The sequence below is a fragment of the Agrilus planipennis genome, unplaced genomic scaffold, assembly GCF_000699045.2.
Source record: "Agrilus planipennis isolate EAB-ADULT unplaced genomic scaffold, Apla_2.0 scaffold120, whole genome shotgun sequence".
In the NCBI taxonomy this organism is placed as follows: Eukaryota; Metazoa; Arthropoda; class Insecta; order Coleoptera; family Buprestidae; genus Agrilus; species Agrilus planipennis.
Genome location: NW_020438891.1, coordinates 689992 through 714922, shown reverse-complemented (window position 1 = coordinate 714922; position 24931 = coordinate 689992). Strand labels below are relative to the sequence as shown.

General features: G+C 33.9%; 2 protein-coding genes across 2 annotated transcripts in view; one reads left to right on the top strand and one right to left on the bottom strand.

The window, feature by feature from the left end:
• The window catches only part of LOC108742927 (bicaudal D-related protein homolog), a 108750-nt gene extending 106513 nt beyond the window's left edge, over nt 1–2237 (bottom strand). The window contains exon 1 of the mRNA XM_025981876.1: nt 1980–2237. The gene's annotated coding sequence lies outside the window, so the exon portion shown is untranslated. The remainder of the gene's footprint in view (nt 1–1979) is intronic.
• Nucleotides 2238–5685: 3448 nt separating this feature from the next.
• On the top strand, nt 5686–24651 carry LOC108737928 (coiled-coil domain-containing protein 63). The gene is made up of 10 exons (XM_018471116.1): nt 5686–5770; nt 7701–7967; nt 9932–10122; nt 14382–14556; nt 16318–16500; nt 16568–16718; nt 20844–20860; nt 20892–21012; nt 21075–21178; nt 24518–24651. The coding sequence occupies exons 1-10, from the start codon at nt 5699–5701 to the stop codon at nt 24602–24604; spliced, it is 1368 nt and encodes a 455-aa protein (XP_018326618.1). The 5' UTR covers nt 5686–5698; the 3' UTR covers nt 24605–24651.
• Nucleotides 24652–24931: the final 280 nt, after the last annotated feature.

Genomic DNA, 24931 nt, shown 5'->3' with positions numbered 1-24931 from the left:
CTGGAACACCGCTATGAGAAATGTATCAGCCTTGGAGGAGATTATGTTGAGAAATAAAAAAAAAAAATTTTTAAAAACCTTGTTTTTCTTGGTCAGGCCGGAAACTTATCAATCCACCCTCGTAAAATACGACATAAACCGTACTCTAAAATTGTTTTAGTTTTACGTGTTGTATAAATTTTAGTTAAAGTCAAAGCAGAACCAATATAACTACAATTTGAATGATAAAATTAAGCGTCCACATTCATAACAATAAAGATAAGAATAAAATCCATAGTCTTTTTAATTGATTGCTTTTGTTATTGTCGACTTTTTATTTTCATTTTATATCAAGTTTTTTTGTGTTTTTGTTTCAGTAATACAGATAATAAATGTTTAATCTACACAGTACATACCTGTATTAAGAATGATAAAAGCAATGGAAATTTATAACACCTGCACTACAAAGTTTTTTTTAACAAAACGGTTGATTTTCTAAATTTTTGAAAGCAAATCAAATAGTTGAATAAACGTAGGTTTTTAGTAAAAATTGATGAAGAATTAGCTAACATTTACAGATATATAGTACAATAGATACCAACAAAAAAAATGTTATTTAGAGCGTCTTTGTCTACGTTTTTTTTTGCAAATCAGTATTTTGAATTTAACTTGGACGAGGAAGAGAAGAACTCAACAGTGTTTTTCATATTTAAAGTTTTGCTTTACATCAATTTTCAAAGTATCTGTAGGAAAAATCACGTAAAAATTAATTATTACCTTTAGCTGACATTAATTACAACCCTAATGCAAGTAACTTAACTAATCCTGGTTGGATCATAAGACTCCTGATTTTAACCACGGCTAAAATTAAATATAAATTTTTATTCTCTATTTTTTGAGTGATAAAAGATAAGGTACCTGACTTATGTAGATCGCAGAGTACCTATATGTTTATATTTCTTTGTAAACAACTTCTACGGAGTCAGATTGAGTTTTTAGTTTTCATTTTAGTCCAGGTAAAGCGACTTACTGGTTCCTTAAGTTGTTTGCAGGAACGTAGCTGCGAATGGACCCAGATAGGCCAAGGTGCATACATTAAAAGCTCTGGTTCATTACCTGGTCCACTTTGAATATCAAACTGTAAGCATTCAGCTTCACATAATCCAAAACGTTTTACAGAATGCAAAACTGCGCACATTCCTATTTAATGATGCATAGGTATCTAAGTATTACTCTATCCAGTTCAGGAGTTTTTCCGATTTAATTTTTGCTAAATTATTTACTCGGGAAAATTTCACTTCGGTGAAAAATATCGTACGTATTAGGGACCAAGGGAGAAAATTGATATGCGCTTTGGGATACTTTTCTTTTTTTTTGTCTGGGTGCCTAATATTATCAGGGAACTCCAGGTGTTTTAAAATCAACAATGATGTGACCCACTCTAGACTAATGTGACTGGCTACATCCCTAGTTGTATTCAACGAAATATTATCTAAATTATGTCGAGAGTTCTCCAACAATAAGTTTTGGTCTCAATGAGCTCTAACTCTGGATATGATCTGGATACAGTGGGGCTTTAAGGGACAATCGTAAGAGTAGTTTCTTTGAATATTATTTAATTAATTACTGATAACTATTGGCTATTGATAAATATTGATGAATTATTTTTCTTCTTTTAAACCTCCAGTAGATACATCAATAAACAAGTATCTACCTACCTACCCACCCATTAAATTGGTACCTGATTTTCATTTTACATCTTTCGCTGTTTCAATTCAATTCAGAGTAAAACCGCAGGTCAGTGCACCACAAAAAGGTGCTAAATGCCGAAACGGCTAACAAACTCGAAACTCCACGGTTTTACTTCCTTCCTTTTTGTCTCGCGTCAAATAATATTCAATGAGTTTTCAACAACAGTTAGACATTTAAAGAAACACTTTCGGCGATTTAAAGCCTCGCAACTGTTACTTCCTAATTCCAAAGACAAAAGAAACACTCACCGACGAATATACCTGAAGATATTGATGCACTGTGTTAAAAATATCCAAAAGTTCACAAATTATCCTTAAAGATCAGATAAGTTGCACCACACGTCAAACAGATAGTAATAAATTTGTATTTTAATAAAAATTGTTCACACTGTATACTTATAGCGCGATCGACGGAAAAGTATGAGGTAGAGAGGCAAGCCTCCACCTGTAATTAGTGGCCGACTACGAACTCCGTCCGTACAAAACTACCTGCGACACAGGTAAGAAGATTCAAAGTTGACGAGTACGCGGCAACTGACGGCACACGCGCAGTTGCGCCAGTCGACTTGGAAATTGATTAGGTTTGAAGAAAATTATCGATTGTGCTAACTTGTATGAAGGTGATTCATTGGTACAATAATCAAAGTGTAGCGTCAGGTGCTGAAACTGATAAAGGCGCCAGCAAATATTTGACAATGGAAGACTAGATATGATAAAAGGCTATGAGGGTAGGTACTAATTGAACTTAAGTCAAGTTCGTGTCAGATTGCAGGTTCGTAAAAATGAATTACCTGCAGAATTACGAAATACCTCGTAAATATTGTGAGTTATGTACAGGACGATCTACTTTTCGTGACAACATATTAACAGGGGTCTGTCACAGGAGTCGGAAGTTTCAGTTATTCAAGGATTAGGTCATAATATAATCTAGATATCCAATATACGAATATCTGTAAATAAATTCAATAATTCAAATATTTAAATATCTAGATATTCAATCAAATATTTTTGGATATTTGAATAGCTGAAATTTTGATATACCTACACATGACGACTCCGTTTATTTGGATATTCAAATAATTGAAAGTTTGAATATTTCAATGTTTGAATTTCTGAAATCTTCAATATAAAAAAATAGAACTTTAAAAATATTGTTTCAATATTTATCGAAAGAAAAACACTTGATAGGAAATGTGGAACGTAGGGGCTACAAATAAACAATTAGTAAGGCAATTCTCCAAGTGTGTAAGCCACAGATCCTCGACCTTAAATTCAGTTGGATATTCAGATATTTAAAATTTTGAATAAGCAAGTATTTGGGTATCTATTAGAAGATTTAAATTTTAAATATGTGGACGTCCGAACTTTTTGTTTAAAGTGCTTGTTTGAATCATAAATATTGNGAAAATCTCGTTTTTACTTGATAATATAATGATAATATTTATAATTGTCTGAAATAAATGCAATTTTAAAGTTTTAATTATTATTTAAACATATTAAAAAGTTTTACGCTCACGTTTAGGCATATTCACTGCCAAAAGTCAGTTAAAAATTTTCCATATTCATTATTTCTTATTTTATTCAGTTTTTGGTCAAATTCCAAATTTTCTCTCAAACAGTATACTTTTTTTTTAGTATAGATAGTATTTATTTACCTCCTGATATGCTGCAAAACCTAATTAATCACGAATTTCTAATTTTATGTACTCTTGTCTCTGATTGTACCACCCAAACATCCTTAAATGAAGATGACCATTTGGTCTTTAATAAATGCCAATAGATACCCTCACTTTTCAAAATTTCTAGAAAGAATCGTAAGAAACAGCTGGACGGGACGCAATATAAACGACTTTGGAACCTAACATCCACATTTCTATTCAGAAACAAAACTTCAAAGTGAAAAGTACTATGAGCTTTCTGGACCAGTGGAGTTGGTCCGAAGGAAGACGTGTCCATTTTTTTGGATAAAGCTTATGTTAAAAAGAAATCAGTTTAATTTCATAACAACATGGAGACTGTTGATTATCCTTGAATATATCAAACTAAACTTTGATTAATAAAAGTGGGAAGACCTTGATGAGATGCCAAAAAAATTGACATTATCAGCGATTTGCGCAACAAATTCCCCTAAGAATCACCATCAGTCGTAAGACGTTTTGGACACGCACCTCCACTTTTTCTTCTTCTGAGCTAATCTTCGCATTTTATTTAAAACTAGAACATCCCACATCCATAACTGTTTAGGTCTACCTCTACTCATCTTAACTCCCGTTTCTACCTCTAATATGTTTCTGACTACACCTTCATGTCTGAGAAGGTGTCCTACTAACCTATTTCGCCTATTTCTAACCTTCTCTATCTCCCCGGTACCCTTATCATTCGTCTGTAACACCACATATCGTACGCTTCTAATCTTTTCTTTTCCGCCGCGCCCATTGTCCATGTTTCGCACCCGTACAGCGCCGTTCCACAAACATACACCTTTAACAATCTTTTTCACCTTAGAATGCTAATAAATTATTACATTCTTAATTTTTTTCGGAAACAACTTACCCCAGGAAATTTAAACCATTAGCAACAAAAAATGCTTGATCTCTCTTGGTGACATTTAGTGAGATTTTGCACCACAATACAAAAATCCGCTAATTCTGTATTAGCACTTAGATTAACACTAACTGGCAATGATGATAAGATTCTTTAAAAGAAATATCTCATTCATTGTTAAAAACTTTCTAACTTTCACCCCGCAAGTTGGGGGACGCAAAACAAAATTAATTCAATTGCGTTATACGCGGAAATCTATTTAAAAAAACTGCGCATATATAGACAACTTAGCTAATGATCAAACAGAATCCACTATTATATTATCCGTTAAATATTACGTCCTCACTCTCAACCTATTCACCCTTAGATAATGGTTTTTATAAACTACAAACATACAGGGCCGGATTCTATCCTATCCAGTTATATTTTCTCTCATCTCATTTCCTATCTTATTCTCATTATCCTCACATTCATTTCTCTTTTCTTTTATACTACCTAAACAATGTCCTACCAGCTGTTCCGCATTTATTCATCTATGGTAAACCTTGGGAGGCAGATAAAATCAAATAAGAAAAAAAACTGATGAAGCAAATCCGAAAAATTCAAGAGCGCCTAAATGGGGCTAAAACAGCGCAGAAAAAATCTGACAATGAAATCGATAAAACTTTTATAAATACAATAGGTATCCATTTTTTATAAACTTTGTTAATCAACAAATATCCCCACACTAACAGCGAGTCTCCCTACCTTATTTATGCTTATGGGCTCCAGATTGTTAAATCTGACGCTGTAAACATAATTGATAAAGTAAAAACATGTCTCACAAGCTTCCGTCGCTTATAAAGTAGTAAAAATTGAAATTATGTACAATCTTGTCATATATATATATATATATATGACTTATAAAAACGCTTCTTCAAGTTTCTTACCATGATAACGCGTAAACCTTAAAATGATGTCAAATAAATCGTTAATAATTTAACACGATAGTAAATCTGATTATCAGTTTCAAAAACCCCTAAAGGAACTGCCCTTGCGTTAACATTAAACGAATATATCAAGGTTTTTGCTTACCATCTTTAATTAAGGAAATGACTGATTTCGTTTTTCACAAAAATGAACAAAAAATGAATGTTTCGCGAAGAGGTTAACAAACGCTGAAAACAAAAGGGGAATGTAATAACCTACTTATTTAACAGTTCACATTTTCCACGAATTCCTCTGCAGTTCAAAATACGCAAGTGTTGCTGTTGCCCGGCAACTTCTGACAACAGAAACAATTGTGAGAAGCAGCTAAATAAAAAAAACATTTGACAGTGGTTTAAACTGTTTGAAATAAAGCTTTTGCCAAACTACGTACGTACAAACATACATACAAGTACCGTTTGTTACATTAAAAACAGTAAGGAAACAGTTGAAAAAACATGATTGACGCAGACGATAAAGAAGAAATGGTTCTGATGGCCCAAAATGAACTGTCCAGGTTGAATAGACAGGTAACATAAAATACACTATTACTCAACTGGTTTTTGTATGAAGTTCTAATTGCACAATGTTGAGTTGTTCAAAGAAATATTCAGGACCTCAATTGTCTTTATTTATTGGCCTGCACACTATTTTGGCTTGATCGCTATGAAGCTGGCACTAGAAAGTGGACGAAATGAATTTCGAAAATTCCAAAATCAGGGATTAATTAATGCTAAAGTAAAAAACTCTCAAATATATTCAGTATTCAATGTTCTTGCGCTTGCTTCACGTAACCCTAGCATAAAATCATCAATACAGACAATAGATATAAAATAGAACATATGTTGATAACTTGGATTTTTGATTTTTATTAATATCTACATTGTGATGTTGTACAAGCTTATCTCTAATAATTTACGGGCCTTTAGTTTTTGACCATATTAGCCCCTGAAAAGTGCATCATTTTTCACACTGGCACCAAATTATCTCCTAAAAAGTTCATAATTTGTGACATTTGTACTAAATTAGCCCCTAAAAAGCTCGCAATTTTTGGACTTAATGACAAATTATCTTTTTAAAAGCTCATAAATTTTGACATTGACACCAAATTAACTCTAAAAAATCCTCAATATTTGACCATAACGCAAAATAAGCCCTAAAAGCTTCTAACGTTTAATTCTGACAATAAAATAACCCCTAAAAAGCACACAATTTTTGACATTAGCACGAAATTACCTCCTAAAAAGCTCGTAATTTGCGACACTGTTATCAAATGAGCCCCTAAAAAGCTTGCAAATTTTTGCCTTAGTTATAAATTATCTTTTAAAAATCTCATAACTTTTGGCCGTAGCACCAAATAACCCCTAAAAAATCTCTAGCATTTGACTATAAGGCAAGATAAACCCTAAAATTACCCCCCAAAAGTCTCTAATATTTGACCATAAGGCAAGATAAGCCCTAAAAGCTTCTAATGTTTAACCTTGGCACCCAATTAGCCTCTAAAAAGCTAATGATTTTTGATATCGACAGCAGATTATCTCCTAAAAAGTTCGTAATTTGTAACCTTGAAACCAAATTAGTTCCTAAAAAGCTCACATTTTTGGCCTTAGTTACAAATTACCTTTTAAAAAGCTTATTAATTTTAACCGTAGCACCAGATTACCGCCTCAAAATCTCTAGTATTTGATCATAAGGCAAGATAAGCCCTAAAAGCTTCTATTGTTTAACCTTGGCACCCAATTAGCCCCCAAAAAGCTCATAATTTTTGATATTGACAACAACTTATCTCCTAAAAAGCTCGTAAGTTGTAACCTTGGCACCAAGTTACTCCCTAAAACGCTCACAATTTTTTGCCTTAGTAACAAATTATCTTTTAAAGAGCTCATAACTTTTGACCGTACCACCAAATTATCCCTTAAAAAATCCCTAGTATTTGACCATAACGCAAGATAAGCCTTAAAAGGTCCTAACGCTTAAGTTTCTCACCAAATTAGCTCCTAAAGAGTTCGTAATTTTTGACCTTGGTAACAAGTTTTCGCCTCAAAAACCTCATAATTTTTTAACTTGGCACCAAATTACCTCATACAAAATAAGCCCCTAAAGACCTCTCAATTTTAACCCTAACACCAAATTAGCCCCCAATTTTGGCATTTTAGAAATTGAAGAAGAACCACTTGGTATAATAGTTTCACAAAAAATTTATGAAAATACTCGGACAAGAAACCATTTTGAAACAATATAATGTACATGAACATTATAAACACGATATTTAGTCGCGGATTAATAAAAGATATTAAGAATTTTTAATCAATAAAATTATTTTGTGTTTAGTACTGTTAAGTACTTTTGCTACTTCTTGAATAGCAACTTCTGAAAATCCCTACAGTGGGTCAACTGAAATGAAGTCGAACTCGTACGTATGTACTACAAAATTCACATATGTACTTGTTATTATTTTAGTATCGAATAATGGAAGGAGATAAAACTGCCTTTTCCGAAGAAGCACACGTTAAACTGGCAAAACAGCGAAAAGTTATTAAAACACTGGAAAAAGAACAACAAAACCTATTGATAAATTTAAAAGTAGCGAACTCTAAAATTCATAAAAGGAAGGACTTGGAACTGACGCAGAAATTAAACAACTTGCTGAAACAACATCAGAAGCTTTCTCAGGAAATTTTCTCGGAAAAATCGCGACTGAATGAGATTAATTCTCAAATTAAAAAAGTACGTAAAAAAAATATATATACATATCTACGATAATAAGCAATAGGTTAAATGATATGCATAAAGTTGTTCGCACTCAAATTAGGCTGAAAAGTTATTTCGATAAAATTATAGATAGATAACTATCAATATTTCGATATTTTTGCCCAGAACTAGTTGCTATTACTCATTATTCTACTTCAGATATACCACTGATGTTCACTTTTATTAGTTAAAAAGTAGGAACTATATTATATATTAGTCGTATATTTATAGATGATATACAGGCGGAAATTTTAAAAGATGCACGACAAGAGGTTAGGGATCGTATGTTTAAGCTAGTTAGTCACATTTACGAGATGGGGAAAGTCCCGGAGGATTATGAACAGAACATGGTAGTAACCATACCTAAAAAGAGAGGCGCGGATAGGTGCGAGACATTTAAAACAATTAGCTTAACGTACCATGCGTCAAAAATTTTACCTAGAATTGTACAGAGGAGGATAGAAAAAAGGGCGGAAGAACTATTAGGGGAACATCAATTTGGGTTTACAAGAAATAGAGGAACGCGGGAGGCCATATACGGGTAACAATAAAGAGAACGATAGAACATAGAATTTGTAAATTTAGAAAAAGCTTTTGACAATGTCAAATGGGACAAGATGTTAAATATACTTAAAAATGTAGGGATGAGTTACGGAGATTGAAGAGTGATATTTAGTTTGTATAAAGAGCAACAGGCAGTTATAGAGCTGGATCGGCAACGTAGAGCAGTAAATATTAAGGATTATACACTGTCACCGATATTTTTAAATCTATACATCGAAGACGCGATCAACATCATTAGAGAGGTATTAGAAAGAATAGGAGAATAGAGCACTCTATGGAAGTCAATAAGGAATAAGCGAGATAGGTTGGTAGGATACCTTTTCGGGCATGAAGGTCTAGTCAGAGGTTAAAGGTAAAAACAGGAGTTAAGAGGAGTAGAGGTAGATCTACATTAGATTACTGTTAGCAAATAATTGAGGATGTGGGATGTTTTAGTTTTAGGGAAATGCGAAGATTAGCTCAGGCTAGGAAGGGTAGAGGTGGGTGTCCAACCAGTTTTAGGATTAACGATCTTATGATGATGATAGATCATCGTGAAATTGCTTAATCGTGAAAGAGATTTAAAATTTAAAACATTAATTAAAAGTAACTTAAAATAAATTATTATGTTTATTTCTTGTGTTGTTCTATAATATTGCAATTAGTTATGTAACAATTTTTTTTCCTCTCACTGTTTAGAAATTAAGTATTATCTTTTTTTTTGTAATTTTATACAAACGATAAGNGCCAATGTGCGGAATTGAGTCGAGAATAATTTCGCCATATATTAGGTTGTGAAACCCCATCATCATCATCATCATAAGGTCGTCAATCCTAAGACTGGTTAGACACGCATCTCCACTCTTTCCTATCCTGAGCTAATCTTCGCATTTCCCTAAAACTATAACAAACCACATCCTTAACCAATTGCGAACAGTAATGTAATCTAGGTCTACCGCTACTCCTCTCACTACTGTTTCTGCCTCTAATATGTCTCTGACTAGACCTTCATGGCTGAGAAGGTGTCCTACCAACCTGTCTCGCCTATCTCTTATTGATTTCCATAGAGTCCTCTGTTCTCCTATTCTTTCTAATGTAGTGGTATAAAAAATAATAGAACTTTTTAAGTGGAGTGTAAGTAAACGCCGATTTCATCATGTATTTGAATATAGAGAACAGTTTAAAGCAATTATACATGTTTTTTTCCAATTTTATAACTTTGAATGCAGTTTTCTCCCAATTAAAACAAAAGTATATGAAGGTTTTGTTTTCCGTGTCAAATTTTGTTATGTACATTTTTTGTCTATCAGTAATACATTACTAAATAGGTTATTGCTAAAGAATTATCAAAAGTTTTCAGAACGCCGTACAAATAAATATACGTAATATAACCGTAGATTGATAAAAAAGTGTTTGAAATGAAATCAAAGGAAATAACGGACATGCAATGGCAAGAACAAATTAACGAAGGGCAAAAGATCATTAAGATTCTCGAAGACAAACTAAGCGTAGCCATAAAACGGTACTGTTCAATTTTAGCAGAAAATCAGAAGCTCCGAGAGGACATTGATCACCTATTGAAGGAAAGGTAAGCATCTGCGACACGTGAGTTGACATATTTGCGAAAAATTAAGCTCTTGAAGGAAATTTTTAAATTTGGCAAAGGTGCCGTTCAAGTATTACGTAAGCAAGAGGAGTGCGGCGTCTTTGTTTTGCTCATGGATGGTGATTACGTCAGCAATATTTGGTTACTTACTTTTTTGATTTATCTGCAAAATTTAGTAGATTCTGATGGAGCAAATATACCAACCTTACTCGAAAGCGAAAAGCAGGTTTAGGGATTCCCCAAAATAAGTAATTGATATTGCTCACTCGTTTTCAAGTGGTTTTTTATGGTTAAGATAGAAAGAAACGAAGTACGGAAATTAAATGCCTTTATAGGTGACGAAAAATTAGAAGAATTGGCTGATTTTAGGTATCTAGGAAGTGAGATAAGTCAGGACGGAAAGAGTAGTAAGGATTTAAAGCAGACGATAGCGTAGGGTCGAGTCGTCTTCAATAAAAAGAAGTGGCTTCTATACTCGCGAAATGTCGCATCGGTAGAATTTTATCGAAGATAACGGTCAATAGGGATGCACTGTCAATGCAATATTAAATAAAAAGTGTTATCGGCATATGAAATTCGATAAGACTTTCACTCTCCGATACCTACTTATAAGGGCATTGCTCGCTATTTTGTATCTGTCGATGCCTAATGACCACTTCTGTTATTACAAAGGTTACCTATTAACATTTAACAGGTAACTACTTAGTTTTCAAGGGTGATTATTGTACAGTTTCATATCAGGCCTTAGCAATTCATTTTTGTAAAAGTTAATAAAAATTTGAAGGTATTGAAGATAATTAATAGTTGATAAATGTGTGGGAAAGACAGGGGCTAGTTGGCGTAGATATTGGTTTTTGATTTTTTATGTAAATAAATAAAAGTAAAACAAAAATACTGGTATGCAAGGGAAGAAAAAGTAGGGAAAGAGCGAATACAAAGATAGGAGACGAAAAATTAGAAAAAGTGGCTCATTTTAGGTATCTAGGAAGTCAGATAAGTCAGGACGGAAGGAGTAGTAAGGATTTAAAGCAGACGATAGCGTAGGGTCGAGTCATTTTCAATCAAAAGAAGTGGCTTCTATACTCGCGAACGGTTAATTTAGAAATTCGAAAAAGATTGTTAAAGGTGTATGTTTGGAACGCGGCATTGTACGGGTGCGAAACGTGGACAGTGGGCGTGATGGAAAAGAAAAGGTTAGAAACGTTCGAAATGTGGTGTTACAGGAGAATGATGAGGATACCGTGGATAGAGAAGGTTAGAAATGAAGACGTATTGGAAAGAATAGGAGAACAGAGGACTCTAGGGAAGTCAATAGGAATAGTCGAGATAGGTTAGTAGGACACCTTCTCAGGCATGAAGTTGTAGTCAGAAACATATTATAGGCAGAAACGGTAGTTAGGAGGAGTAGAGGTAGGCCTAGATTAAATTACTGTTCGCAAATAGTTAAAGATGTGGGTTGTTCTAATTTTAGGGTAATGCGAAGATTAGCTCAGGATAGGAAAGAGTGGAGGTGCGTGTCCAACCAGTCTTAGGACTGACGACCTTATAATGATGAAATCTATAGAACGAATTGAGGCGAATTCCTTTCTTACTGATGTTGGGGATTATGTAATATTATCCATTCTGTTTTAATATTTCTATTGGACGAGTTGTCGTAGATATCTAATAACGACAACGAGCCCCACAGGTATATCTAAAATGGGATGGACATCACATAATCCCAAAATATCATAAATAAAAGGATATGATGGGATGTATGCAACAACACCTTTCCACTAGTTCGGAAGTAATCGGCGGTGATCCATCTTAAACGCCTGCACTAGTTGGAAAGAAGCGGGTGGGTCGAAATGTCTCTATCCGAGTGTACAGTTGGTTGCGTTCATTCTAGTGAGATGTGAAAATTGTTGAAGGTTAAACAAAAGAATCAAGGCAATAGGGTGTGATAATGTCATCATTGGTTATAGAACCGACACCAATGTTGATTCTTTTGTTCAAATTAGAAACTAGGGGAAGAAATAGCGAATTGTTGAAGGTTAAATGCAACGCAATAAGGGTCTACGTCAGGTTAAGGTTTCAAGTGTTTTGCACCACTGACAAAGGTACCGCCCAAATTAATAATGTAATAGGATGATGAAATACCTATTGGTATCTTTGATCATTCAGGGCCAAGTTTACGATTAAAATTTTCAAAGCTTATCTAGTACATATCAGCTCTCAAAACTAGAGTAATGCCCTCACGCATTCACGATAATTACGTCTATTCACTTAGGTTGTAGTATCTACTGGACTAGAAGACGTCATCAAAGGAACGAATGCCGATAAAGTGTCTTGTGGTTAGCAACAGTATGTAACTACATGCCACACAGTTAAGGTTATTGCACGATAATTTGCCCATTCTTTTTTCTTTTCTACTTTTTTCATTAACAAAGGTCGCTACTCGTTCAGTTATTCACTATTGCGGTTTCAAGGATGGAATCGTTCATCCTGAAGCGTCATATCAGTCCCTAGCGATTAGTTTTTGTATGCACTTGAACTAGAATAAGGACTTATGTACGTACATATATACCGGTAAGTAGGTGTTTGTTCATTGCCCATGGTAGATAGATTTTTCGGGGGAAAGCTTAAACTCACGAGAAAGTTAAATTTCATATTTGATTCGGTAATAGAAATCATTCATTTCTTTAAATAATATCACTTGATATAACTGTTTGTAATCCGAGCAGAGAAAGTGTAAATAATAAATAAACAAATTCTCTCAACAGCGAAATAAGTGCACATATATTTTAATGTTTGGAACCATTTAAGTATTGCGTAAGCAGAATTTTAGTAATTTTTATACCTCCCCTCGACCCCTTGCCAGCAAAAGTAAGCAAAGCACTTGTCCCACCCCTATGCTTACGTAAACATTGGTACCTATACATGTATTTTTTAATATTTGTTCAGATTTTTTTATTGTTATTCACGAGTCTATAAATAAAAAACTTGGAAGACTATCATCATTATAAGGTCGTCAGTCCTAAGACTGGTTGGATACACACTTTCACTCTTTCATATCCTGAGTCAATCTTCGCATTTCTTTAAATCTAAAACAACCCACATCTTTGACTATTTACGAACAGTAAGCTAATCTATGTCTCTGACTAGACCTTCATGCCTGAGAAGATTTCCTACCAACCTATCTCGCCTATTTGTTATTGACTTCCATAGAGTCCTCTGTTCTCCTATTCTTTCCAATACCTCTTCATTTTTAACCTTCTCTATCCACGGTATCCTCATCATTCTCCTGTAACACCACATTTGCAACGTTTCTAACCTTTTCTTTTCCGTCACGCCCACTGTCCATGTTTCGCACCCGTACAATGCCGCGTTCCAAACATACACCTTTAACAACCTTTTTCGAATTTCTAAATTAACGGTTCGCGAGCATAGAAGTGACTTTTTTTTATTAAAGGCGACACGACCCTGCGCTATCCTCTGCTTTATGTCCCTACTACTCCTTCCGTCCTCACTTATCTGACTTCCTAGATACCTAAAATCAGCCACTTCTTCTAATTTTTCGTCTCCTATCTTTGTATTCGCTCTTTCCCTACTTTTTCTTCCCTTGCATACCAGTATTTTTGTTTTACTTTTATTTATTTGCATAAAAAAACAAAAACCAATATTTACGCCATATTAACTATTAATTATCTTGAATAGCTTCAAATTTTTATTAACTTTTACAAAAATGAATTGCTAAGGCCCGATATGAAACTGTACAATAATCACCCTTGAAAACTAAGTAGTTAGCTGTTAAATGTTAATAGGTAACCTTTGTAATAACAGAAGTGGTCATTAGGCATCGACAGATACGAAATATCGAGCAATGCCCTTATAAGTGGGCATCGGAGCGTAAAAGTCTTATCGAATTTCACATACCGATAACACTTTTTATTTAATATTGCATTGAAGGTGCATCCCTTTGACCGTTATCTTCGATAAAATTCTACCGATGCGACATTTCGTACTTTGCAAAACCATTTTGAATGAAAATTTAAAACTAGAAGAAACGATATTCTTAGGTTAGGAATATTTCGAGCAAGGTCGATTAATTGTTTTTTTAAATAAAAATCACTGGATCCGTTTTTTCGTTTTTACTTTGGAATATTTAAACAACCGTATTAATAAATGCAAAAATGAGCTTCTTAAACAGAAACCCCAGATTTTTGAGCTTATAGTTACCGTTATGTCTTATTTCTGTTTAGAACACGGTACAACTCAATTTTAGAGAAATTATCAACCAATCTTAAAAGTGGTAAAAAGTTCATGGTAGACTTGTTGGAACAAGCGATTCTGGCATACGACCAAAGGGAAGAGTGGGGTACAAAGCTCCATGAATTACGTCACAGGCTACAAATTGACAATGCCATCCACACCCAGGTAACATTATTTAAAATTCTCTTCCAAAGTTTCATATGTATGCATACAATTGGCCAATTGGTTAAAAGAAAAATTATGGTACCTAAGTACTATATCATCAATCATCATAAGGTCGTCAGTCCTAAGACTGGTTGGACACGCACCTCCACTACTTTCTATCCTGAGGTAATCTTCGCATTTCCCTAAAACTAGAACATCCCACATCCTTAACTATTTACGAACAGTACTCTAATCTAGGTCTACCTCTACCCCTCCTAACTCCTTTTTCTGCATCTAATATGTCTCTAACTGGACCTTAATGCCTGAGAAGCTGTTTTACCAATCTATCTCGCCTATGTATGGGCAGAGAGCTATACCTCGTATATTATGCATCTGTTAACACCCTACAGATCAAATAGGCGATTTAAATTCAAATAACTCATTAGTTTCTAATCATATCTCACATCAGATGATACCAAATCGATCAAAACAATGCTCTGTTCGCTGTGTAATTGGTAATTAATTAAGTATAAACAATGACACACCAAAGAAGAAAATTGAAGAATTAAAAATCGAAATCAATTCATTTGCGGAAAGTCTCGTCTTACAGGACTTGAAAAAGTTGGACAATTGCACAAAACGAATGAGTTATACTTCATTTACTTTCTCTAGCCATGTGCCCCTTCCACTGACAGAAAAAAGCTCATTATACTCTCGACTCTTTTTCATTAAACATACTTTTTCATACAGTACCTGCCAAAAGTTTTGTTCAATCGTGAATTATAGTGCGAGTCGAAAACAAGCGTTAAAGCCTTTAATACGTCTTCAAATATAAATAAACATCTCGTTGATATTTTCAGTAATAAACGGTACCAATAACAGCACATTTGAGCAATGCAATTGCAGTGGATAAAATGGTCAATTTTTCCGTGCAATACTGTACGGATTATACGCTCCTCACCGGTTAAGAGTTTGGCCGAGAGTTGTCTCCTTCCTTTTCTGGCCTAGTACTGTTCTCTTCTACTTTGCGCCGGTCAAACTGAAGGTCAGATCGCTACAGAAAGTAAACAAAGTTTGGCTGATGCGGCTTGGACCAAGAAACTGAGTTAGCCTTTTCCAGGCCATCGTATCAACAAAATTAAAAGAATCGAACTAAAAGTTTGCTAATTCAATTGCACCTCATTGATACATTGCTATGCGAAAGGTGAAATCACATCGATTATACCTACTTTTCAACATTAGCGTCCCACTGCTGTTTACATTGAAATAATTATCAACTATACATCACAGAAGGCATTTAAAGCCAATTAATTATTTGACTTTGAAATGGCCCATTTATTGTGCAAATCTATCACACTCTATACATACATACACTCACGTTGATTCGATAATCTATAGTTAGAGGTATTGCATAATCCCATGGGCCGCGAAATGCACCAGGAGGGGACATTATTGAACAAATGACGACCAATGCTTTTAAGAAGTTGAAATATTGAATTAAATGAACGTACAGTGTAACCCAAGTTCATGGCCCATGAAATTCTGCACTACCTCTACTTCTTTACTAGCACTTTTCAGTAACTCGACTTTTGTTTAGCTTTCTTTATCGTTTTTCAATAACCTCTGGCATTCATTTGAAATCGCCTAGCGTTTTTGATAGAAGGTTAGATATTTGCGGAATGTAAAGCATAATTCATTAAATTGATTTAACTTTTTTTTAATTTTTTTCGTACTGAAAGTTTGTTTTAATTTTCCATGAAAAACGCTTTCCCTGGTTTATAGGAAATGAGAGAACTCCAAAGAAGACTGGACAGAGATTCGAAATTAAAGGAGTTTTTAACAATAAAAGGGCAAAGGAGAGTTATGAGGGACTTGGAAAATAAAGAAGATCGCAAAAAAGAGCAGGAGAACGAAGACCGAGAGAAGCAATTTGAATTATACAACGAAATTTTAGAGAAAATACAGGTCGTACTTTTAATAACGACTTATTATGATGATGTGCTTAAAGTGCACGGTAATAATACATTTTTAGGAGTTTGTCGGTGAAAAAGAGGTGCACAAGCTCATAAAATGTTACGTGAAGCAGGAAGAAGAAAATTTTGCTCTCTTTAATTACGTTAATGAACTCAACCATGAACTGGAAACGTTAACTGAAAATGTATCGGAACTAAACAAAAAATTAGGTAAACCACAACAATAAATTTAAATAAAAATCTAAAAATCATTAATAACATACCAAAGTAAAAAAAGGAAATCGAAGATTGCTCACTAATCACATTATCAACAGTTTCGAAACAATTAGTCTACTAATGTACATAATCATCATCACAACGTCGTCAGTCCTAAGACTGGTTGGACACGCACCTCCACTCATTCCTATCCTGAGCTAATCTTCGCATTACCTTAAAATTAGAACAACCCACATCCTTAACTGTATGCGAACAGTAATCTAACATAGGTCTACCTCTATCCCTCCTAACTCCTGTTTCTGTCTCTGTCTCTGACTAAACCTTCAGGTGTCCTACTAACCTATCTCGCCTATTCCTATTGACTTCCCTAGAGTCGTCTGTTCTCCTATTCTTTCTAATACCTCTTCATTTCTAACATTCTCTATCCACAGTATCCTCATCATTCGCCTGTAACACCACATTTCGAACGTTTCTAACCCTTTCTTTTCCGCAGCGCCAACCCTCCATGTTTCGCACCCGTACAGCTCCGCGTTCCAAACACACACATTTAAAAATCTTTTTCGAATTTCTAAATTAACCGTTCGCGAGCAAAGAAATGAGTTCTTTTTATTGAAGGCGACTAAACTCCTTCCGTTTTGACTTATCTGACCTTCTAGATACCTAAAATCAGTTACTTCTTCTAATTTTTCGTCTCCTATCTTTATATTCGCTTTTTCCCTACTTTTCTTCCCTTGCATACTAGTATTTTTGACTTACTTTTATTTATTTTGATACAATACTGTTTTGTCAATACCGCTTCCATTTTATTTAAAGATATCTCTTACTCCTCCTTGCTAGATCCTAATACTGCTATATCATCTGCAAATCTAAGCATACTTATCTTTTACCCCTGTATATCTATCCCTACAGTTGTAGGTACTGCCTTTAATGATGTTGATTGAGTTTTCGATGTATAGATTAAAAAGTAGCGGTGACAGTGTACATCCCTGTCTGACTGCCTTCCTAATATTTACTTCTCTACGTTGCAGTCCCATCTCTATACACGCCTGTTGCTCTTTATACAAACTAAGTATCACTCTTCTATCTTCGTAATTCATCCCTACATTTTTAAGTATATATTAACATCTTGTCCCATTTAATATTGTCAAAAGCTTTTTCTAAATCTACAAATCCTTTGTACGCCCTCTTTCTTTTTTCTATCGTTTTCTCTATTAATACCCGTAAAGTTAGAATAGCCTCCCGCGTTCCTCTATTTCATCTGAACCCAAATTGATCTTCCCCTAATAGTTCTTCCGCCCTAATGTACACTGTACGTAAATAAAGGAACAAATAAATAAATTAACAGCGATTTTACAATTTTGCATAAAAAATTTCTATTTTATTATGAGGAGTGTCGGAATTGGAAATTTTATTCATTTCCACAAACTTCGTTATTAAAATATATCTCAAAACTATTTTACTACCCCTCCTAACTCCTTTNTTCTAAAGACATCATTACAAAAACCAAAACCAAGTCTGAGTTAATTTTTTTTTTAAATCATTAATTTTGAATATTTTCGAACCTGCGCTTTTTTAGAGAAATTGTAAATAATTCAGAAACCTTCGTTTTTTCTTCATTTTTAAATTCAAATATTTGGTAAATGTCTAGATGGGGGTGGGTGGGGTCGAAAGAGGAGGTCTCCCCCACCACTGTACCATAAAAAGTTTGTGGCGGTCTCACCCCCATAAAAAGTTATGGGGGTTGAAAGTTGATTATTTTCATACACTATAAAATTCAATAAAAAAAATATTTTCAAACGGGTGGAGGTGGGGGATCGAGAGAGGGTGGTCACTTGAACAAAACCCGATAACCTAACCTAACCTACCCTATTGATNACATTAGAAACCTCTAAAATTATCAGTGTTTCTCTACTATATTATGCATGTATTATACAAATAAACCTTCCTCTTGAATAACTCTTTCGATTAAAAAAAACCGCATTAAAATCCGTTGCGTAGTTTTAAAGATCTGAGCATACATAGGGACAGACAGCGGCGGAAATGCGTTGCATGATTTCGTTACATAGCAACTCGCATGAAACGAACTTACCTTACCGTGCGTAAAGAAGTTTCACTTCAAAAAATACAATGTGTAGGTAATTATACAACACGCTACTGAAGTGAAACTTCTTCAAACACACAAACATACCAGGATAGGGGTTAAGGAATTGATTTAAAGGTATTATTTGTATACTATGAATTTAAATTTTACACTATACATGCGATAATTGCCTGTAACGAACGTTGCATTGGAGCGCGCTCACGGCTCAAGCGATCCCCACTACGAACTCGACTACATGGCCGAGTAGAGGGGGGGCATCCGTTGCATGATTTCGTTACATAACAACTCCCATGAAACGAACTTACCCTACCGTGCGTAAAAGTTTCACTTCAATCAAAAGAACTCCGTAGGTACTCTTAATCTATATTTAAAAATATTTTCTAAATAAACGAAACAATTTCGATGTTTTCACGCCCTAATTACCCATTTCGCAAAAAGTAATAAAACATAAGTTGTTTATTATTTGATTAATTAATCAATTGTTAAGTATTTATTTAAATAAAATCAATCGACTTATTACCTAAAACGGGTCTATTTTTAAAAGTAAATAAACCCTAAAGAGGATGCCAAAGCACCGAATGCATACATAAAAATATCAGTTGGTAATTTATTTATTTATTTGCTTATAGCGCAATCAATTTTTTTCCTTTTTTTTTTAAATAAAAGACCATTACTTCATGGCCTTTTTCTGTTTCGTATATTTTAGTAAAAAACTATCTATTATTTCCCTTACCTTTAATCCTTATTTTTATTTTTAGTCCTTGCTTCCATTCTCTTTCTTGTTAACCCAAAAAATCTTGGGAATATTTTAACTTTACATTCTCTTGTCATTCACACTAAAACCATCTGAAAAAAATAGAGAAAGAACGTAATTTAAATTATATTCAATCAAACTTAATGAAAAAAGAAAATAGTCAACTGGAAATTCGTACTTACACTCACTGATATTCAGTAGTCTTTTTTTTATATTGGATGGGTTGCTAGCCCATCTCAAAAACCCTCCTCCTTTATCCGGGCTTGGGACCGGCAACAGTGAGAAAGAGTCCCACTGCAGGCGGAGTTAAAAAATATATAAAATTTACAAAAAAAATATCAAAATAAATAAATTTTGAAAAATCTTTCGCCAATATATCGTCAATTATAAACAAGGGTATTTTTTATTATCTACTATTTTTTCCTTCTTTTAAATATAAAAAATTTTGGATACGCAATTACTTAAAACAAAAAGGGCATAAAAAATAAAAAACTTAAGTCCTATTGGCTTTCATCTTTTTCAATGTGTCGACACCGTGTTTTAGTTTCCACACACAAAAACAAAAAAAAAACAGAAGAAGAATAAATAGATTCCATTAATTTGTCTTATTACAATGTGTAAAAGTTAGAAAACAAAATGGGGTTGTAAATGTTTTAATATAAAATGATGATCAATAAAATAATTTGCAACCCTATTTTGGCTCTGATCTTTCACGGTAAACATACTATTTCGGCATCAGTGTCTTTTTTCCAATTAAAACTGGTGACAAAGGTCAATAAGGAAGCGTATAGAAGAATTATTTGTTGTTGAACTGAAGAAACTACGACATAAAGATAGAAAAACTATATCTCAATCACTTCAAAGAGAAAAATATGAATCATACTCAATCTTCCCAGCTGGTGGTATCGTGTAAACGCCACTATTCGTCCAGAAAAACCCCAATAGGTATTTAAAAAATGAGAAAATACCTGCAAGGTTTTCTTAAAAAATATTTTATACTTAAGTAAATGTATAGAAAATTAAATAGGTACTACAAAAAAGTATTTATTTGAAAAAAGTATTTTGAAAATACGTATTTTGTATTTTGCAATTGAAATAACAAATCAAAAAAGTATTTGCATTTTGTATTTAAATACTTTTAAAAAACCATTTTGCACATCTCTAGTGGAATGTCAAGCAACCATCACAGAATACGACGCCCAATAAAAAAAAAGAAGAAACAGATTCCATTAATTTGTCTTTTGTTTTTTTTTTTTCGTTGTAGCCAATAAAGCGATTTTTGTAATTTTTGCCACTTGTTTGCATTTTGTAGGCAAATGACGAAGAGAACAGAGTCAACGAAGCCGAAGAAGAATTGAAAGCGTTACTAAACGGCGTAAAAGAATTGTTCGATTTTCTCAAATGCGATATTGCTCCTATTCTAAATCTTCTCGGTAAGCAACGTTTGTGGTTTAACCGACGCGACGCACGTAATCCGATTTTTTTTTAATTTCAGGAGAAAATAACACCATAGACGATTGCAACGTTATGCTCTTTGTGGGACTGTTGGACAAAAGGGTCGCCGAACTTACTAGAATTTTGGTTTACAAAGAAACAATGGTAAGAAATTCAAAATACTTTAAATAGCGAATTTATAAACCTATAAATAACGGTACCTACAGAGACTTATTCTTAAGGAACCCGCATAAAGATAAGTAGTCTACGGAAGCTATCGTTTGATCTCATCAGCACGCCGTAGTAGTCTCGAGATTACCTATGAAATAGTTTCATATTTCCCGCAAGACTTCTTAAAAAATTTCTCTGACCTTCAACCACAATAGTAAAAACTGCATTCAAATTCTCCAATTTTAACCCACATCACATTGTACCGTACCGTGCGTACTTTAACCTGCCCTGAAGCTCGGACGACCTTTCCTATACTATCCTTGTGTTATTACATTCCTGTTTTTGACAAACTTTCTACATATTCTCCATATTCAGAAATTTCTTATTTCTTTTGCCTTACTCTACCTGACTTTACCTTCCTGTTTTTGACATAATTTCTTGGAAACCCTGGTACCTATTTATAAACCATTTAGAAATTCTCCAAATTCAAAAAGTTCTGACCTTTCTCCTACCCTACNTAGCAAGGAGATCGGGCTGAAACTATAGCTACAAGCTATCCAAGGATGGTACTATAGAATGTCACCTCAAGGTAGGCCTAGTGGCGTCATCTCTTGGTTAGGCCGGAAACTTATCAATCCACCCTCGTATTTATAAGATTTCTAGAAATTCGCTAAATTCAAAAGGCTCTGACTTTTCCTTCCCTGCCATACCCAACTTTATTTTTCCTGTTTTTGACAAAACCTTGTACCTATCTATAAGCTTTCTAGAAATTCTCCAAATTCAAAAGTCTCTGTGTTTTCCTGTCCTACCATACCTAACTTTTCTTTCCTGTTTTTAACAAAAACTTGTATCTATCTATAAGCTTTCTAGAACTTCTTCAAATTCAAAAAGCTCTGACCTTTCCTACTCTACTCTACCTGACTTCCCCTTCTTGTTTTTTACCACAATTTCTTCGAAAACCTTGTACCTATCTATAACCTTTTAGAAATTTCCCAAATTCAAATGTCTCTGGCCTTTCCTGCCCCTTCCATTCTCTTTCTTGTTAACCCAAAAAATCTTGGGAATATTTTAACTTTACATTCTCTTGTCATTCACACTAAAACCATCTGAAAAAAATAGAGAAAGAACGTAATTTAAATTATATTCAATCAAACTTAATGAAAAAAGAAAATAGTCAACTGGAAATTCGTACTTACACTCACTGATATTCAGTAGTCTTTTTTTTATATTGGATGGGTTGCTAGCCCATCTCAAAAACCCTCCTCCTTTATCCGGGCTTGGGACCGGCAACAGTGAGAAAGAGTCCCACTGCAGGCGGAGTTAAAAAATATATAAAANTGAAAGATTATCTGTGGAATATTACTGCCTCAGCATTTGCCTAAGTGATCCAAGGAAACCACAGAAAAACTTGGACCAAGGCAGACGGACCCGGAATCGAACCGGCGTCCTCCCGAATGCAAAGCAATGGTCTAGACCTCTAGGCCATGCCGCTCGGTTGCCCTACCATATCTGACTATACCTTCCTGTTTTTGGCACAATTGCTTAGAAAACCTTGTACCTGTCTGCAAGCTTTCTAGAACTTCTCCAAAATTCAAAAAGTTCTGATCTTTCTTCTACCCTACCCTACTTTCCCTTTCCGTTTTTAACACAATTTCTCGAAAAACCTTGTACGTGTCTGTAAGCTTTCCAGAAATTCGGCAAATTCAAAAGTCTCTGTGTTTTCCTGTCCTACCGTACCTAACTTTTCTTTCCCTTCTTGTTTTTTAACACAATATCTTCGAAAACCTTGTAACTATCTATAAGATTTCTAGAAATTGTACAAGTTCATAAGTCACCGACCTTTCCTGCCCTACGATACCTAACATTACTTTCCTATTTTAACAAAACGTTGTACCTCTATATAAGTTTTCTAGAACTACTCTACCTGATTTTCCCTGCCTGTTTTTGACACAGTTTCTTGAAAAACCTTGTACCTATCTATAAACCATTTAGAAATTCTCCAAATTCAAATGTCTCTGGCCTTTCCTGCCCTACAACACCTGAATATACCTTCCTGTTTTTGACACAATTTCTAGAAAAACCTTGTACCTATCTATAAGCCTTCTAGAAACTGTTCATGTTCAAAAGTCTCTGACCTTTCCTGCCCTACCATACCTAACTTTATTTTCCTGTTTTTGACAAAACCTTGTACCTATCTATAAACTCTCTAGAACTTCTCCAAATTCAAAAAGCTTGGACCTTTCCTTCCCTACTCTACCTGACTTTCCCTACCTGTTTTTGACACAGTTTCTTATAAAACCTTGTACCTATCTATAAGCTTTTTAGAAATTCTCCAAATTCAAAAAGCTGTGACCTTTCTGCTACCCTACCCTACTTGACCTTACCTTTCGTGTTTTTGACACATATTGGAAAATATTGTAACAAGTATAGTAAAGCAATTAGTAATACAGGAATTAACAATTAAATATTGAATTATTTAACTAACCAAAGAGTGCCATGATCGTTGCAAACAAACGAATCGTCGTAAACAACTACTTAATATGGGAACTTTTTTTAATTGTCAATCATCTACTTAATTATTGAAATGTACTTTAAAATTTTGCATAAAATCCTGATATTTTTCGGAACACCTTGTATATCATACAAATAACTACAATACGTTATCATTTGATAAATAACATATACAATTTAATTAAACAGTAGGTACATTTTCTAATAGGTATTAAATCAAAATGTACCTACTAAAAGACTCTAAACATTAATTATTATCTCCGACAATGCTTATTTCCGCATTCATACAGACATACATATAAACCAAAAACATGACCGTTCAGCAAAACAGTATCCTATTTGCAATTTTTATAAATGTCATAATACCACCTAATTGTTGAGAAGGTATCACACTTGAAAATGATTAATACGTTTATTAATCAGCGTTAAAAAAAGAAAAAACACTCACCTCAGACGTGGAAACCTCTAAAGAAATGAAAAATAACAAAAGCTTTTAGACAGCAGTCACTTTTTTATTACAAAACACAATATTTACGCGGAGTAGCCGCAAGTCGACCATTTGCAATGAACAGCACAAGTAAATGGAAGGTTAGAATACACGTCACTTCCAAAGCCGTCTTTACATTTATGTCTGTTATTTCACGATTTTGTTACGAAAACACATTTTTAAAGCTAATAATACGTCAAAATATTATCAAATGAGTCCTAATAAATTATTTACCACTGCTATTATACATTATTTCGGCAATTTTATATAATTTAAATAAATAATTATTTTAATAATTACATGACTATTTATAACCTTATTGTCTATTTTTTCAGATGGAAAGAAAAGCTAGAGCGGCACTTAACATGTTGAAAAAAGAAAGAATTCCATTCTCGAACACTAATTCACCACGTGAACTGTAGATTTTGCAAAAATACAAAAAAAATAGATACCTATTTACTTCACAACATTCCACAAATAAACGTGTACTACCTAATAGATATTAATATTAATAAACAGTTTTCAGTTTAGTCTGGTCTCCTTCGTATTTACATTAACCATTTTTATTAACAAAAGAACAAAGACATGGATTAATAAAAATGTTATTTTTACTAACTGCCACCACATTGTCGAAAATAAATGTCAAACATTTCTTAAACAATCATTAAAAGACTACAATTAACGAAAGAAAAAACACGAACCTGGAAAGCCTCTGGTTGAAAACCAAATGAAAACAAATACTACTGCAA

Excerpts from the sequence above, each read along its gene's own strand:
- LOC108737928 (XM_018471116.1), top strand. The coding sequence starts at position 5,699 with ATGATTGACGCAGACGATAAAGAAGAAATGGTTCTGATGGCCCAAAAT. Across the intron at positions 5,771-7,700 it reads TGTCCAGGTTGAATAGACAG|TATCGAATAATGGAAGGAGA; the intron begins GTAACATAAAAT and ends TTATTATTTTAG. Across the intron at positions 21,179-24,517 it reads TGGTTTACAAAGAAACAATG|ATGGAAAGAAAAGCTAGAGC; the intron begins GTAAGAAATTCA and ends CTATTTTTTCAG.